Raw genomic sequence first — 14,387 nt, forward strand, 5'->3', positions numbered from 1 at the left:
TTGTACTTGCTTGGGCAAACAAGCGAGACATTGAACGGGCGGCCAGAAAGATGGCCCACTGGTTCGGCAAGGTCGGGGAGGGACGATACAGTGTCGTATACGTGTGCCTTGCCAAATCAGTGGGCCGCGAGCAGCTTACCTCCACCACTTCGGCCGTAGTGCTGGAACGCCGACCTTGGCCGCGGCGGTACGGGGGCTTGGGGGTCGAGGACATGCGTCATATGCTGTCGTATGCGATCAGCCACTGCCCAGTTTCGAGGCTCAGTTCCCAGCCATCTTGCTTGCATCTAGTAGCGGGAACGCGCATGGTTCGCCAATGCTCTTTGTTGACACTCGAGCGCCTATTGGTTGCCAGTGCTAGAATGTTCGGCAACGCGGCACCTTCAGGTCATGACTTGACAAGTTCGGTGAAGATAGGGTTCTCGTAAATAGGCCGAACTGATTGATGCCAGCCACATTTCTTAGGTGCTGGAAGAGAGTAGGTAGCCTGCCAAGCAAGGTTGGGCAATACTTGGGAACGGCCTGAAGAAGCTTATCCGCGTCGCACAACCACTGCTTCAATTTCATCGGCGGCAGGGCGCATTGCGTCCAAGGCATTTTCCAGTTGCCAGTATGCAGAACGAAATCACCAGCCCATCCAACATCCGCATGGCTGATTTTTTTTTTTATCTTTGCATCGGCCAAAAGCCAGCTGCGCCAGTCCTTGGTTTGGCTGTCCAGAACATCATGTTCCGATTAGTTGGCTTTGACAAGGCGTGGCACATGCTCGGGCGGATCTGGTACCCCAGCATGTGCCCAGCCCAGAGCACGCTGGCTGATGACATCATCCCCCTATCCGTTGGTTGCAGGGGAGGCGTGCAGAGTAACACTGTAGGGTTGTATTTCTCGACATGCGCGCTCGAGAAAATCTCTACCCTTTTGGCAGCGGCAGCAGGATTGAAGTCGACAATTCTAAGGCTAGCCTTAATGTGTGGAGGCGGATTTGCAGAACCCTGAAGCACTGCTTCAAGGAGCACAAACAGACAAGCAGAGCAGCTACTCCGTAGAGCAGGTGCCGAAAAAAAATATTTGGTATCTTTCCGCCCTCAGCTCGCTCGCTTCGACAAATTATCTGCCAATAATTACCATATATGAATGTCATCACGATCACCTACACTAACCCTGCTTTCTGCTTCATACACAGATCAGGCATTCCTTGCAGCGGATGCCTCGGTAATTTGTCAAGTCTTAGAGACACCCGTATATATGCAGATGAAGGTATTTAAAAGGAGGAAAGCGAATAGAAAACTAACCAAACAAGAAGCAAAGATTGGAAGAACGACAACGTCTATAGGTAAGTGAGAAGAGAACCAACAACGATTTTGAGTACTAGTCCCTGCTAGATCCAAGTTAGGTCAGAGTCACGGTCAATGGATTTGTTTTGGCGCTTTGCACCGTAGAGATGTTCGTAGGGTGGCCACCATAAGGTGAGGTGATTAGCTCTTAACGTGAACTCGCCTGATCACCTGGTACAAATTAGGCAAAAACCTGAGCTATGCCTTTCAGCAGAGCCATGCCCTAGTGCTAAGCGCTCCTTCCTCTGAACAGGAGTCTAATGGGCAGGGAGTTTTCGGCTAAGTGAAAGAGCCGGTTAGAAGAACGAGGCGTTCGTTTCTTGTTAGCAGAATGCAAAATTCCTTCGAGTACGAACAAATATGCCTCAGCTTAGAAAGATCGAGTATGTGCATCCTACAATTCCTGCTGGAAATGACCGAAAATGAAATAACTGGCACGCTCTTTGAACTTATCCCGCGGGTCATTAGATACTACGGTTCTCCCTGCCTATGATCTTTCTTTTCTTACATATCGCCTACAAATAGGGGTATGTTCGCCATAGGGATGTCACTATAGTTGTGGGTAGCCGGGTGGTGAAAATGCCCCTATTCTTCTCCATATAACCTTTTGTTAGCTGATTGAGAATTGAAGCAATGCTTCCGGTCTAATAAGTGCCTCGGACTTGAGATGTAACTCACTGACGGATGATACACTCTGGTCAGAGTATCTATGAGACTACCTTGGTTTACGGCACTCAGGCGAGAGGGAGAGAGCGATGGAGTGGACATAACGATGGTAATTCATTACAACCGCGAGTGACGCCAGAGACAGAGCGCGGTGGTTGCCCTTCAGAACATAACGGCCGAGAAGACAGGTTCACGTAAGATACACATGATGGTCATGGCGGCAGAGAAGATACAGAACCTGGAGAGGAGCGTAATCAGCGTTTTTGGGCGATGATATAACCCCTGGTATTGCCCCTCATGTAGGGCTATTATTAAGCACACGGGTTCTCAAAGAACCTCTCCTCCACCCAGAAAGCTCAAGGGTGGCAGAACACTCAGCAGAGGAGATGCTCGCCCGCCTGGAGCAGTTTCCAAGGACACATGTGCTGGCCATTGCGATCGTCTCTTTATACTAATGATATATTGCCTGCAACTCAAGTCTCACCTATAGTTACCTACTGCAAACTGATTACTATTTAATTACTACTATTGTAGGTGAAGAATGATCCTTATTAGTCCTCCTCCTCCTCCTCCTCCTCCTCAGGGCTTGCCGACCTCATCGGCCTCTCTCGGTTTCCTCTCCTTCGGGAGCCCGCCGGCGGCGACGCCCATGAGGGCGGAGAGGGGCGCGAGTCCGAACCAGATCAGCTGGCCGTCGAGCAGGCCGCTGCGGACGGCCATGGCGTAGAGGGCCGAGGTGGCGCCGGGGGCGACGGCGCGGACGGCGCTGGAGACGGTCAGGGCGAGGGCGTTGAGGGTGCCGAGGGTGCGGGGGGGCTCGGGGTGGCGTCGTTGAGGGCGAGCTGGGCGGCGGTGAAGGACATGGCGACGCCCGGGCCGCGCAGGCGACCCAGAACGCCGGGTTCGCGCCGGAGCATCCAGTTGAGGACGGCGTAGCCGGCAAAGGTGACCCGGTAGGCGGTGCCGCAGGCGCACAGGACCCTGCGGGTGCCGAGGCGGCGGAGAAGAGCGACTTGATGAGGCCGCTGTAGAAGCCGACGTCGGACTCGGGCAGGCGCCCGTTCCGCTGGACCATCTGCGCGACGAAGGGGAAGATGGAGAAGAAGGCGATGGGCTCCATCATGCGCGCGAAGCACAGGAGGAGAACTTGTCGCCTTGGCAAGGACTTGCTCGGGCTCCTTGGGTGCCGTGTGCCGTGCCCATCCTGACCGGCAGTGTCACGGTTCGTAGTGTATCCCACTCGGGAAGAGGACGCCCCGAGCTCGCGGCGGAGCAAGGGAGTGTCCTCTCCGGCCCCTACCTGGCGTGGCGGTTGTGATAACGACTACATGGTGCTGACTTTGAATCTGTCGGGAAGGAGTCCATGAACAAGACGTGGACAAAGGTGTTGTGTATTGTGCTAACCATGGCGGTAGGCTAGGAGCACGTAGCGTAGTGTAAGGTCAAGCCAGGCGGCTGAGCTGCGAAAATGACCCAGTCGGAATTTAGATCGAGGTCCTTGTAACAAAAATAGTGCGACAGCGAATAATATCCCCCGCTTTCCCTTTACCCCTCTTTTTTGTTATTCTTTTTTTCTTTGTTTTGTTGCCCCCAATGACATGGAGGAACGCTCACTCTTCACACTGGCGGTGTGCTGAGACGCGGCACGGTGTGCACTCGCCTTCCTTGATAGGGAGGCGTTTGTGCTGTGTGTGATGCTTAGCGCAGCACTGCGGTGATCCCCACGCCTACAGGCTGCCAAAACATCGTTGGCGTTTCGTACATGACCGCAGTAATTACGGGGTACAAAATACGCCTTCACGGGTGTAGTGTTTGCATGGATTTCGTACACTAGTACTCCGTATTTGATTCAGGGTCGCCGTGTGGTCTGCACTGTGCCGCATCTGGTTGTTGGGGTTGTGGGGCTCGCAACGATCCGCTCCGGGGATCCGTCGACTAGTTAACCTTATTCGGACGCAGATCATTTTCAGCCGCAGGAGCAGCGAGAAGATGCAGGGACCACAAATGACAACAATTCGTAGATGGCTGCATTTTTTTTTTCGGTACGCTTCTGTAGCATACAGGTACACGCCCTGAGCTGAATTCCGAACCCGCGAAACTAATCTTGTCGGGAAGAACATTTGCTGACCAATAATGGTAGCTGATGGCTGGGTGCCTAGCAGAAGCAGGGCGTGGAAAGAGCGACCGCGTGTAGGACACGGTGGAATCTCTGGCTCCACTGGAACAACCTACTACGGCAGCTTCGGAAGCTGCGCGATCTGGTGAGATGGGTCAAACAGGGCCAGACTTGGAAGATGCCGCGACATTGCGAGCAGGTATTCCGCACATCATGGACCCGTGGCCAGAATCGGCCGACGAATCGGCAGTCACGTCCCGTACATGCACTAGTTAGCGCTTCAGCTGTTCGGGCGTCAGTCAAGGAATCTCCGTGGCCCTGGTCTCTGACCTCGCGCTCGCCGTGCAAGATCTGCTCTATGCATTAGCTGCTACCTTACACTAATGACGATTCACTCCATGCATATTACGGGTAATCCGTACATAAGTACATAAAGTAAGTACGGAGTAGTGTATCTACAATGGCAACGAACTCGCTTTGGCAGATGACGACGAGCCCAAACGCGCCTTCCTCTTCTTACCCCAAGTTGTTTCCCACCACTTCCCACAGCTCTTCCTCCTGCACGCTCCCGCTTGAACTCGCACCGGGCAGACACCAACATGAAGTCGACAAGAGCGCAGCCGCTGCGGCAGATCCACGCCTTCTTCGGCCCCGTCGGTGAAGCCCCGACCGGCGCAGCGACGGACGCGGCCATCTACCGCCAGGAGCAGGACATGCACGAGTCGTGCCTCCTGGGGCTGTGCCCGGTGGAGAAGTGGTACAAGGGCTCCTACGCGGCCGCCTGCCCCCGGCCCATCCTCGTCGGCAAGCATCACCAGGAGCAGCTCGAGCGGCTGCACCGCGCCCTTACTCTGGCAAATTGTTGACATTGTGCAGAGATGGTGGTCTGACCCGGCCGCCCAGTTCCCCCAGCGGATGCCGCTGGCCAAGGAAGAGGAGGAGCTCCTCCAGGTGCGTTGCGTTGCCCGTTTCCGGACTCGATTTTTCTTCTTTTGCCCCTCGTTATGTTATGCCTAGTCCTAAGAGCAATCTGGCAGTGGATCGAGACTCAAGTGCCCCATAGCCTGCCCGAGTTCCGACACGTCCTCGGCTCCTGGAGACCCGATTTCCTGGTCGGAGATGTTGTTCAAGGAGGACCGTATCCATCGGGCGAGATCTTCTGTCTCACCGAGATCAACGCTCGCTTTAGCTTCAATGGTTTCATGCACGAGGCGTATGGGCGACAGGCCCTTGTAAACCTCGGCGTGGAGAAGCGAGGATTGCGCTCCGAGACCAGTTCGCCTAAGGTAGGCCCATTTGGCTTTCTTTATGGCGTACGGCTTTGACACTGGCCGAGCCAGCCCCTTAAGTATTGTGCATGGCTGACACAATGATGATCACCACCCCCAAAGATCCTCGATGGGCTGTGCAGCCTGTTTCGCCTCGACCGCCCCTTGCACCTGTTGAAAGGCGAGGAGGCGGGAATCGACATCCACATGTTTGTTGATTTCCTCGAGCGCCGCTCTGGTCTGAGGCCGCGCATCATCGCGCCCAAGGACCTCCGCCTGGTGCCCGACGACGGGGCTCTCGAGGGTTACAAGCTATGCTGTCTGGCCCCGTCGTCATCGTCTCCTCCTTCCGCCTCCACCCGCCTGCTCTCCTTCGGCGGGGAGACGCTGGAGGAGATACACCAGGTTGGCCTGGAGCTGCACCAGCGCGAGCTCTTCGCACTGCCCCGAGACGTGCTGCGCGCCGTCGCCCTCCGGTGCTTCAACGACCTCCGGGCCGTTCTGCTCGTCCATGACAAGCGGATGCTCGGCCTCGTGCGGGAGGAGCTCGACTCGCTGGTCGCCCGGTCCGTGCTGAGCGAGACGCAGGCCGACGCCCTCCGTCACGGCATCGCCGAGACGCTGCTCCCGGGCTCGCCAGCGATCCGGGAGCTGCTTCGGCGCTGCGCCGAGTCTCCGGACCTGAGGCGCGAATACCTCCTCAAGCCAATCCGGGGCGGCAAGGGGGCGGGCATCATATTCGGGGATGAGCTGAGCGCTTCCGAGTGGATGGCTCATCTGCAGCAGCTCGAGAACGCCGCTCAGCTCGTCCCCGGCCGTCCCACCTGGATCGCACAGCGGCTGGTGAAGCAGCGTTCGTACGATGTCGTGCTCGGGTCGCCCGCCAAGTCCGCCCGTCAACCCTTGGTCGGAACGTACCACGTCGTCCATGGTGAGCTCCTCGGTTTTGGGACATGGAGAGCCGGACCGGGCCGCATCTGCGCTGTGAGCAATGGGGCCGCGTGGATCTGCTCTGTCGTGCAGGAGGATGCAAGCGACAGCGAATCTTCGTCAGAATGGCCGACCAACACCCAAATCTAGTTTCCTTTTCTCTTTTTTTTCCTTTTTTGGGTTAATTCACCAGTATAAGGTAATTTACCGTAATACCAAAAATGAATGAAACGAAACGATGTACGGCGTACTTCGTCCTCCGTACGTAAGTCATGATACTTGACTACAATACTACTATGTAGTAGTGCGAGCAGCTGAGCCCCTGAGTATTCTGTTTACTCGGCGATCGGTCAGGGGGAGGTCCCGTTCTTCGCATGCCAAGAGCATGTCTCTGGACTGGCCAGCTGAAGGACTCACCCTGTCCGACGTGGCCGAGTGCGACCTTAGCGATGTTCTTTGGCTTTCTGAAACACCACACTACTTGTAGTTGGTCACCAGCCCAAAATGGTTGCTTAGGGCTGGCTGTTCCTTACTGATCGTGAAACCCGGCGCTGATCAGCCGCCCTGAGCGCGCAAACCCTCGTCATTTTCCGGATCAATGTGAGAGAGGGGCACCCTTCCAAACTCGTGCAGGGGCTTGTGTGGCCCCAGAGCCGTGGATCCCGCGCGCGCTACCGAGAGATCACAAAGCTGAGCCGAATACATCCCAGACACAGCGACTCACCTCTCTTGACCGCTCCGGGGCATCGGGTCTCCATTTGGGCGAACCCCAGTGGCTCTTAGCAAGGAGAGTTCCTCAAAGCTACCCTTCCGCGAGACTCCATGGGTCCCTGAGCGGACATGTTCGCGGGAGTGTGTGTTGCTTCGTTTGTATGTGCTTGGTTATGTGGTGCCAGACTCGGCAGTACGTGGGTGCCAGCGGCACACTTTGTCCAACCACCCCCTCGCCCTTCCCATTCCCCGGGGGGGGGGGGGGGGGGATAAGTGATCTGAGGTCCTGGGGCTGTTCCCAACTCAAATTGGAGTTACCGATACTTCATCACGCCGGCCCGGTCCATTGACCAACTCAAAAAAGCATATCTGATTTTTGCCTGATCGTAGAGGCCAGACTCGTTCTCAAGCTCTGTGCCCTAGTTAGTTAAGTACTTAGTGTTCGTTGCCAACAGCTCCCCGGCAGTCAGTCAATCAACGGCCGAACCTTGTTTCGTTTCCCATCGTTTCCCACCACCATGCAGCACCTATTGCATCCCCTCAAGCATTCCGGGGTTGGCGCCCTGCCTACTCGTAACTTCCCTACTTTCTCCTCTTCCCATCCCAACATGCTCTTTTTTTTCATTTCCGTTCCCGTTTCGGAGCTGTTGGCTCAAGATCGGGGACACGGTTTTGCTGAAACTTAGCCATCTTTTTTTCATTGGCTTCTCGTGGTCTAGGTGTTCTCGCCGCCGCCGCCGCCACCACCGCCACCACCACCACCACCACCACCAGCAATGCAGTACCGCATCTGAGCGTGAGCCGGCTGGACTGCCTGCAGCAACCAGGCCACATCCAGGAGGTCAATCAGCTGCTCGAGCGGGAGGGCATGGTCAAGCTCAGCCTGGGCTTCCCGGACGACGAGAGCAGGTACCTGCACGGCCTGATCGTGGGCCTGGGCCGGTTCCACGGGCACGGCCAGCCGGTGGACCACAGCGCGACGCGGGGGTGGTTCTGGGACATCCGGCCGAGCGCGAGCCGGTTCCAGAGCAACGGGTGCCAGGCGCGGTCCGAGACGATGCGCGAGTTCCCCTGGCACACCGACTGCAGCTACGAGGACCGGCCGCCGCGCTACTTCGCCCTGCAGGTCCTCCAGCCGGACCGGCGCGGCGGCGGCGTCTTCTCGGCACTCGCCGCCCGCCACGTCCTCCGCCAGCTCTCGCCCGCCGCCCGGGACGCCCTGAGTCGGCCCGACTTCCGCATCGCCGTGCCGCCCGAGTTCGTGCGGTCCAGCGGCAGGACACACCTCGTCGGCAGCATCCTCGCCCCGGGTTGTTCCGCATCCGCCTCCGCCTCCGCCTCCGCCTCCGCCTCGATCCGGTTCCGGGAGGACATCGTGACGCCGCTGAGCGAGGCAGCGGCCCGGGCGATGGACGAGCTCAAGCGGGCGCTCCAGAGCCCGGAGGCGAGACGGGAGACGCTGCACCTCACGTCCGAGACCCTACCCCGCGGTTCTGTCCTGCTGCTGGACAACCGGCGCTGGCTCCACGCGCGGAACGAGGTCCGCGACCCGGAGCGCCATCTGCGCCGTGTCAGGTGGGACGCCGTTCCGTTTGTGTGAGTGCGCGGAGCGGAGGCAGGGGAAGAAGAATGAAGGGGAGGAGGAGTGGTGAGAAGAGGAGAGGGTAGGAGAGGGGAAAATAATTAGATTAATAATGAGGCCATTGATGAGGTCAAAATTGAGAGGTTGAGTTTGCTGTTCAAAAAAAAAAAAAAAATTAAAGGGAAGGAAACCAAAGCACTAAATTAGACAGTATTTGTTTGCGTTTTTTAAACCTAACAAATCCGAGGGGGAAATTGTGGTGTAGGTAATTAATTAATTCATCATTTTCATCCTGTAAAATGCTAACAACAGAGATCAATCACTGGATTGGGGGTGGGGTGGGGGGATAGTGGCGTTGCGGAGTTATTGAACTTTCTAGTGATTTTTTTCGCCCCGATATTGCCGGCCAAGATATTTCAAGTCGTTGACGCATTACAGACAGCCTGATGGAAGATGGTTCCAATTGATGGAAGAAGGTTGTAGTATTGTAAATAGTTCAAAAGTGCGATGTCTTCTTCCTACGCTTGCTAGCCCTGTGGCTCTGTATAAGTAGAGGATAGGAACAAAGAACCCTCCGTTTGCCAGCCCGTTTGCCAGATCCACAGGGCTTATCTTATCAAACCTTACATGATGGACGCGTCCGTAGATAACGTACTGCATCACAGCCCATTGAATTTTGCACACTTACTATATGCGAGGAACTATCTGAAACTTCTTGAACCAGGTTGCAGGAGGCATAATCAAGTCTTGTTTTCAAACGTGAGGCTGGCCGCCTCGGGTCTTTTTTTCTATTTCGTAATCGCCCTCTCAATCCAGCGAATAATTATACTCTGTACACGAATCGCGCCTTCCTGGTGGATTGGGATGCGCACACCAGGCATCCACGCTATGTTGGTATGAAGGTGTGTTCCTAATTCCACCATTCATCGAACCTCTCTTTCCACTTGCTAACTCCTATTCTCTCCGTTTCGATATACGACCTCTGGCCCCGGGTTCACGTACAAAATTTCGTACGTATTGGGAAATCCGTTGAAGGTTGTCGCGCAGGTTACCGAGTATGCTGCCTCTTGAGTCAGGGCGAGCGTCCACAAAGAAAAAAATAAAAAGAAAAATGAAAGAAAAAAAAAAAAAAAAGAGAAAAAAAGAAAAGAACAAAAGAACAAAAAGACTCACCTCCCATGTCTGTGTATTTCAACCAGTCGCCGATCCTGGCCTCGCAGGGCAACGTCGCCCGTTCGGAAACGCAGTCGAAGCCGTCGCAGGTTGGGCCCCAAACGGAATACAAGTGTTTCCCTTGGGCCCGGGCCCGCCGCGGCGGTGCGCCGGGCTGGTCCTTCTCCTCCTTGTCGTCGTCGTCGACGGGGATCAGGGTCGGGACGAACACCTCGTCTTCGACCAGGCGGTTCATGAAGCAGCCGTAGACGCCGTCGTTCTGGTACAGCATGTCCAGCTGCGGCCCGTCCACGGCACCGGTGCCGTCGCCATCATCATCGTTGTTGTCGTGGTCGTGCGTCCGACGGGCGATGATCTTGCACGCCAGCGTGTAGAAGCTGCGGGCGTAGAAGCGGCCGGGCTCGGCGATGATGCGGACGCGGTCGCCGCTGGGGAATTCGCTCTCGATCGCCAGGCGCAGGGCGGACGCCATGGCTTCGAAGTTGGCGTCGGTGAAGCCGCCGCCGACGTCCAGGATGGTCAAGTCGAAGCCCACGTCCCTCGCCTGGTCGAAGATGCGCCGCGCGTCCCGGACGGCCGCGTGGAGGGCCTTGGGATCCGTCGCTCCCGATCCTGTCTCCGGGAAAATAGACACTGTGTTAAGACAGGATGAAATAGTTAAAGAGGGGGTGGGGGGGGGGGGTGGGGGGAAAAGAGAATTGGGGACGACGGCGGCATTACCAATGTGGAAGCAGACGCCGACGACTTGGAGACCGAGGGCGCGCGCCTTTAGGAGCAGGGGGCGGGTGGCGTGCAGGGACGCGCCGAACTTGTTGCTCAAGCACACGGCGGCCGTCTCGTCGTCGGCGTAGATGCGGAGCAGCAGGCGCATGTCCGGGCTGACGCTCGCGATCTTGTCCAGCTCGTCGGCGTTGTCGAAGGTGGTCAGCAGGACGCCGCGGTCCGAGGCCATGTGCAGGGCCGACGCGGCCTTGCACGGGTGGGTGTAGACGATGCGCGACGGGTTCACCCCGAGGCCGAGCACCAGCTCGATCTCGGCCGGCGAGGCGCAGTCGAAGCCGAGGCCCAGGTCGGCCAGGAACCGGAGGAGATGGGCGTCTGAGTTGCATTTGACGGCTCCAAGGCGGGGAAGGGGGAAAAGGGGGCAGGAGTCAGCAACGCTATCATGATAACACCATGGCATGGTCGTCTTCGTGTTGAACCTGGCAAGCGAGGGAGCCGCAAACGTCAAACTGAAGGAGGAGGAGGAGGGTGGGGGAAGGGAAAGAAACCCTTGAGCAGTCTCACCATAGAAGGGCTGGATGTGCGGAAGATGGTGCATCCACCGCTGGTGCTGCCCGAGGGTTCTGGTCGAGTCTGCTACGACGAAGGGGAGGTCTGCCTCGGGGGCGAAGGGCGTCTCCCGCAGCTCCGCGATTCTCCTTCGTATCAGCACGTCGACACGCTCGTGCGAGAGCAACTCGGCGGCGGCGGGGGTCATCATGTTTTACGTTCCTTTTGCTCCAGCAACCTCTGCCAACAGCAGTGTCCACCTTGCCGCCTCCCGGTTTGTTCAGCAGAGTGCAGCGCTTGCTTTTGGTTTTCTTGGATGATATATACGGTCACGGCCGAGGCAAGTTACATCCGTTGCCGCGTTCGCTTCATCATGTGTTATGGATATACCCACAGTCGCCTTGGACAGGCCACTTAAAGGCGACATGTCGCGTGGGAATCAAAACCTTCGTCTTCCTGGCACCTCATGACGCCTTCGCACCGACAAAAGCACTTCCCCCACGGAGTAAGACGAGCGGTGATGGCCGGGACGAGCCGAATCGTGGTTTACCACTAGTGTGGTTCGCGGTACACTACCCCGGAACCCAGCTGAAGCGGCGCGCTGATCTTTGCATTTTAAAGCATGCGCTTGGCGGCCCCAGCCAACACTGGTCGATCGATGTTTCTGATCCTGTCTTACTAGTAGTGGGGGGGAGGGAGATGATTCAAACAGTGCCATGACACTGTACGGATCTGAGGGACGTCTTCACACACGGAATACTCCGTACCCCTGTGCTATTGTAAATACAACACACGACACACATAGCAGCTGGTTCGTGTATGTATGTACGAAGTATTGCGGTATGGATTACATACGGACGTACAAACACGATACCTCGGATTTCCGTGGAGCACAAGGGAAAAAAAGGGAAGAGCCGGGGGGGGGGAATACTCCGGACAGGAGACGCACCCGCGTTTCGCGCGGGACGGAATATAACCGCAATGCCGCCGTCTTACTGCACATGAACAACGAGCAGAGACAGCTCCCAACCTGGCTCAGAGACCCCCCCCCCCCCCCCCCTCCTTTTCTCTTCACCCTCTCCCGTACAACAGAAACAAGACACAACTACTACAGTACGTCATCATCACTTCAGACCGCACGGGGTTCCTAGCTGTGGTGAGAGAGACGGTTGACTTGCAAACTGCCAGGATGAAACCCGGCGCCTACTCCCTGAACGAGGTCCTTGCTGTCGCGAGGATCCATCCCTTCTACAACCCCGCGGTCCAGTACCCTCCTGACGAAGAGGGCATCCGGGCCGTCTTGGAGTCGGCGGCAAAGGAGCAGTCGGCTCCGGACTTGGGCCGTGTGCCCCTCACCACGAAGAAGGACTTGTAAGGACAATCTCGACCATTGTGCCTGTTTCCTTGTCCCCCCCCCCCTTCTCCATTCTCCCTCCCTCCCTGTTCTCTCCCTCTATGAATATATGAATATATGCATTTGCTGACGCAAACGGGGGGAGCCACAACCTTTCAAGGTACAAAACAATCGAGCGGCTGGCGGGTGATGCGAGCCCCGACAACACGTACCGCCGGAGTGCCTACCTGAGCATCACCGGTGGCGGATCTGGCGGCCTCCCCATGTTGTTCGCGACCGACGCGGCCGAGAACCGGGCACAGCGGGCCCGAATGGGCAACCTGATTCGGAACTGCCGTCTCATCGGGCCGGGCGACTGGGTCTTGACCACCCATGCTAGTGGTCACTTTTACCGGTATGCGCCTGTCTGAATTTCTTCCTAGCCTGCCCCAGGGTAGCGGGCTCTCAGACACGGAATGTGCGGTGCCGGAGCGAAGAGAACTAATAGTTTGTTTGTTTTTATTTTCCCTCTTTTTTCTTTTCTAAAGAGAGGAGAAAAGAGAAGAAAGAAAATAAAAAGAAACGGCAAAGGAAAGGAAAGAAGAAGCTAAAGGGTCGCCGGTTATAGATCACTCGATCTCACTCTCGAGATCCTCGGGAACGCCGGCGCGAGCGTCCTGTCGGCCGGGCACAACATGGAACCGGCCGAGGTCGCCGCGGCGCTGGCGCACTACCGCGTCAACGTGCTGACCGGCGACGGCAGCCAGGTCGTCCGCATCGTCCGCCACATCGCCTCGCTGCCCGCCGACGAGCGCCACCGCATCCGCCTGACCAAGATCATATACACCTCCGAGCCGCTCACCCCGAGCCAGCGCGCCTACATCGCCGACGTCCTCGGCCCTGGGGTCGCCATCGGATCCATGCTGGGCAGCTCCGAGGCCGGGCCCTGGGCCGTCGGCCCCCTCCGCGCGCCCCTCGAGGCGACAGCAGAAGAAGCAGAGCAGAAGCAACAGCACGAGGACGCTTCGGCGGCGGCCGATGCGGGAGCCACCGACTTTGTTTTTGACACGCGCACCATGGTGATCGAGATCCTCGACCCGTCGTCGTTGTCATCCTCCTCCTCCTCCACCACCACCACCACCGCCGCCGCCTCCGCCTCCGCCTCCGAAGCAAACAGAACAAGCCAGCAGCCGGTGCCGGTGCCGGTGCCGGAGCCGGTGCCGGAGGGGACGCCCGGGATCGTGGTGCAGACGTCGCTGCAGCGGCTCAAGAACCCGCTGGTGCGCTACGTCAGCGGCGACGTCGGGTCGCGGCACCCGCTGCCGGCGTCGCTGGCGGCCGTCGTGCCCGAGGGCGAGCGCGAGCACATGCGGGTGCTGCGCCTGCGCGGCCGCGACCGCCGCTTCAGCTTCAAGTGGTACGGCGCCTACTTCGAGTTCGACCGCCTGGCCGCCTTCCTGCGCGCCCCGGAATGGGGCATCCTGCAGTGGCAAGTCGTCCTGGCTAGCGTCGAGGCCTCCTCGCCCGAGGTCGCCCTCGAGATCCGACTTCTGCTGCCCTCCGGGCCCGCCCGTCATGGCGCCGCAGAGTCCGAGCTGGTCCGGGCCATCGAAACCTTCTTCTTTGTCCAGGCCGAGAGCCGCCATCTCTTCCGGATCAAGTTCCTCAAGGACATCACCGAATTCGAGAGGAGCTGCACCGGGGGGAAGGTGATGAACTTCGTCGACAAGGTGCACTAACCGACCGGTATGAGAGCCTCGGAGCATGCTGTCAGCTAACTGGCTTGCTGTACTCTAAGAGGGTGAGAGAGAGTCTGTATATGAGTGAGAGAGACCTGGGATCTCTTTAAAGATAACCATATATGTGCTGTTGAATGTCGTGTTTAGGTCACTCCATCACTCTGGCTCTGTCTGTGACCATGACTGACCGTCAGGGAGGAAGGGGGGGAGGGGAAAGATGCTTGCCATTCTCAAGTTGCTCATCAACATACACACATCGTGTA

At 57.5% G+C, this 14,387-nt stretch overlaps 5 protein-coding genes across 5 annotated transcripts; 3 read left to right on the forward strand and 2 right to left on the reverse strand.

Annotated features, from left to right (window-relative positions):
• Nucleotides 1–2,579: 2,579 nt before the first annotated feature.
• On the reverse strand, nt 2,580–3,407 carry MYCTH_2125036 (uncharacterized protein; the record flags this gene model as incomplete). The annotated part of the gene is made up of 3 exons (XM_003661264.1): nt 2,580–2,816; nt 2,890–3,178; nt 3,340–3,407. 3 exons carry the CDS (start codon nt 3,405–3,407, stop codon nt 2,580–2,582), a joined length of 594 nt encoding a protein of 197 aa, XP_003661312.1.
• A 1,592-nt stretch (nt 3,408–4,999) lies between these two features.
• MYCTH_2300553 (uncharacterized protein) lies at nt 5,000–6,536 on the forward strand. The gene is made up of 2 exons (XM_003661265.1): nt 5,000–5,402; nt 5,508–6,536. The coding sequence occupies exons 1-2, from the start codon at nt 5,121–5,123 to the stop codon at nt 6,462–6,464; spliced, it is 1,239 nt and encodes a 412-aa protein (XP_003661313.1). The 5' UTR covers nt 5,000–5,120; the 3' UTR covers nt 6,465–6,536.
• Nucleotides 6,537–7,273: 737 nt separating this feature from the next.
• Nucleotides 7,274–8,874, forward strand: MYCTH_2300554 (uncharacterized protein). The gene is made up of 2 exons (XM_003661266.1): nt 7,274–7,598; nt 7,745–8,874. The coding sequence occupies exons 1-2, from the start codon at nt 7,544–7,546 to the stop codon at nt 8,623–8,625; spliced, it is 936 nt and encodes a 311-aa protein (XP_003661314.1). The 5' UTR covers nt 7,274–7,543; the 3' UTR covers nt 8,626–8,874.
• Nucleotides 8,875–9,314: 440 nt separating this feature from the next.
• MYCTH_2300555 (uncharacterized protein) lies at nt 9,315–11,441 on the reverse strand. Its single transcript, XM_003661267.1, has 4 exons — nt 11,068–11,441; nt 10,501–10,896; nt 9,781–10,392; nt 9,315–9,667 (listed from the first exon to the last, which is right to left on the reverse strand). The coding sequence occupies exons 1-4, from the start codon at nt 11,261–11,263 to the stop codon at nt 9,555–9,557; spliced, it is 1,317 nt and encodes a 438-aa protein (XP_003661315.1). The 5' UTR covers nt 11,264–11,441; the 3' UTR covers nt 9,315–9,554.
• Nucleotides 11,442–12,109: 668 nt separating this feature from the next.
• Nucleotides 12,110–14,344, forward strand: MYCTH_2300559 (uncharacterized protein). Its single transcript, XM_003661268.1, has 3 exons — nt 12,110–12,423; nt 12,567–12,800; nt 13,014–14,344. Exons 1-3 carry the CDS (start codon nt 12,242–12,244, stop codon nt 14,122–14,124), a joined length of 1,527 nt encoding a protein of 508 aa, XP_003661316.1. The 5' UTR covers nt 12,110–12,241; the 3' UTR covers nt 14,125–14,344.
• The last annotated feature ends 43 nt before the right edge of the window (nt 14,345–14,387 follow it).

Source organism: Thermothelomyces thermophilus, chromosome 2 (assembly GCF_000226095.1).
Source record: "Thermothelomyces thermophilus ATCC 42464 chromosome 2, complete sequence".
Taxonomy (NCBI): Eukaryota; Fungi; Ascomycota; class Sordariomycetes; order Sordariales; family Chaetomiaceae; genus Thermothelomyces; species Thermothelomyces thermophilus.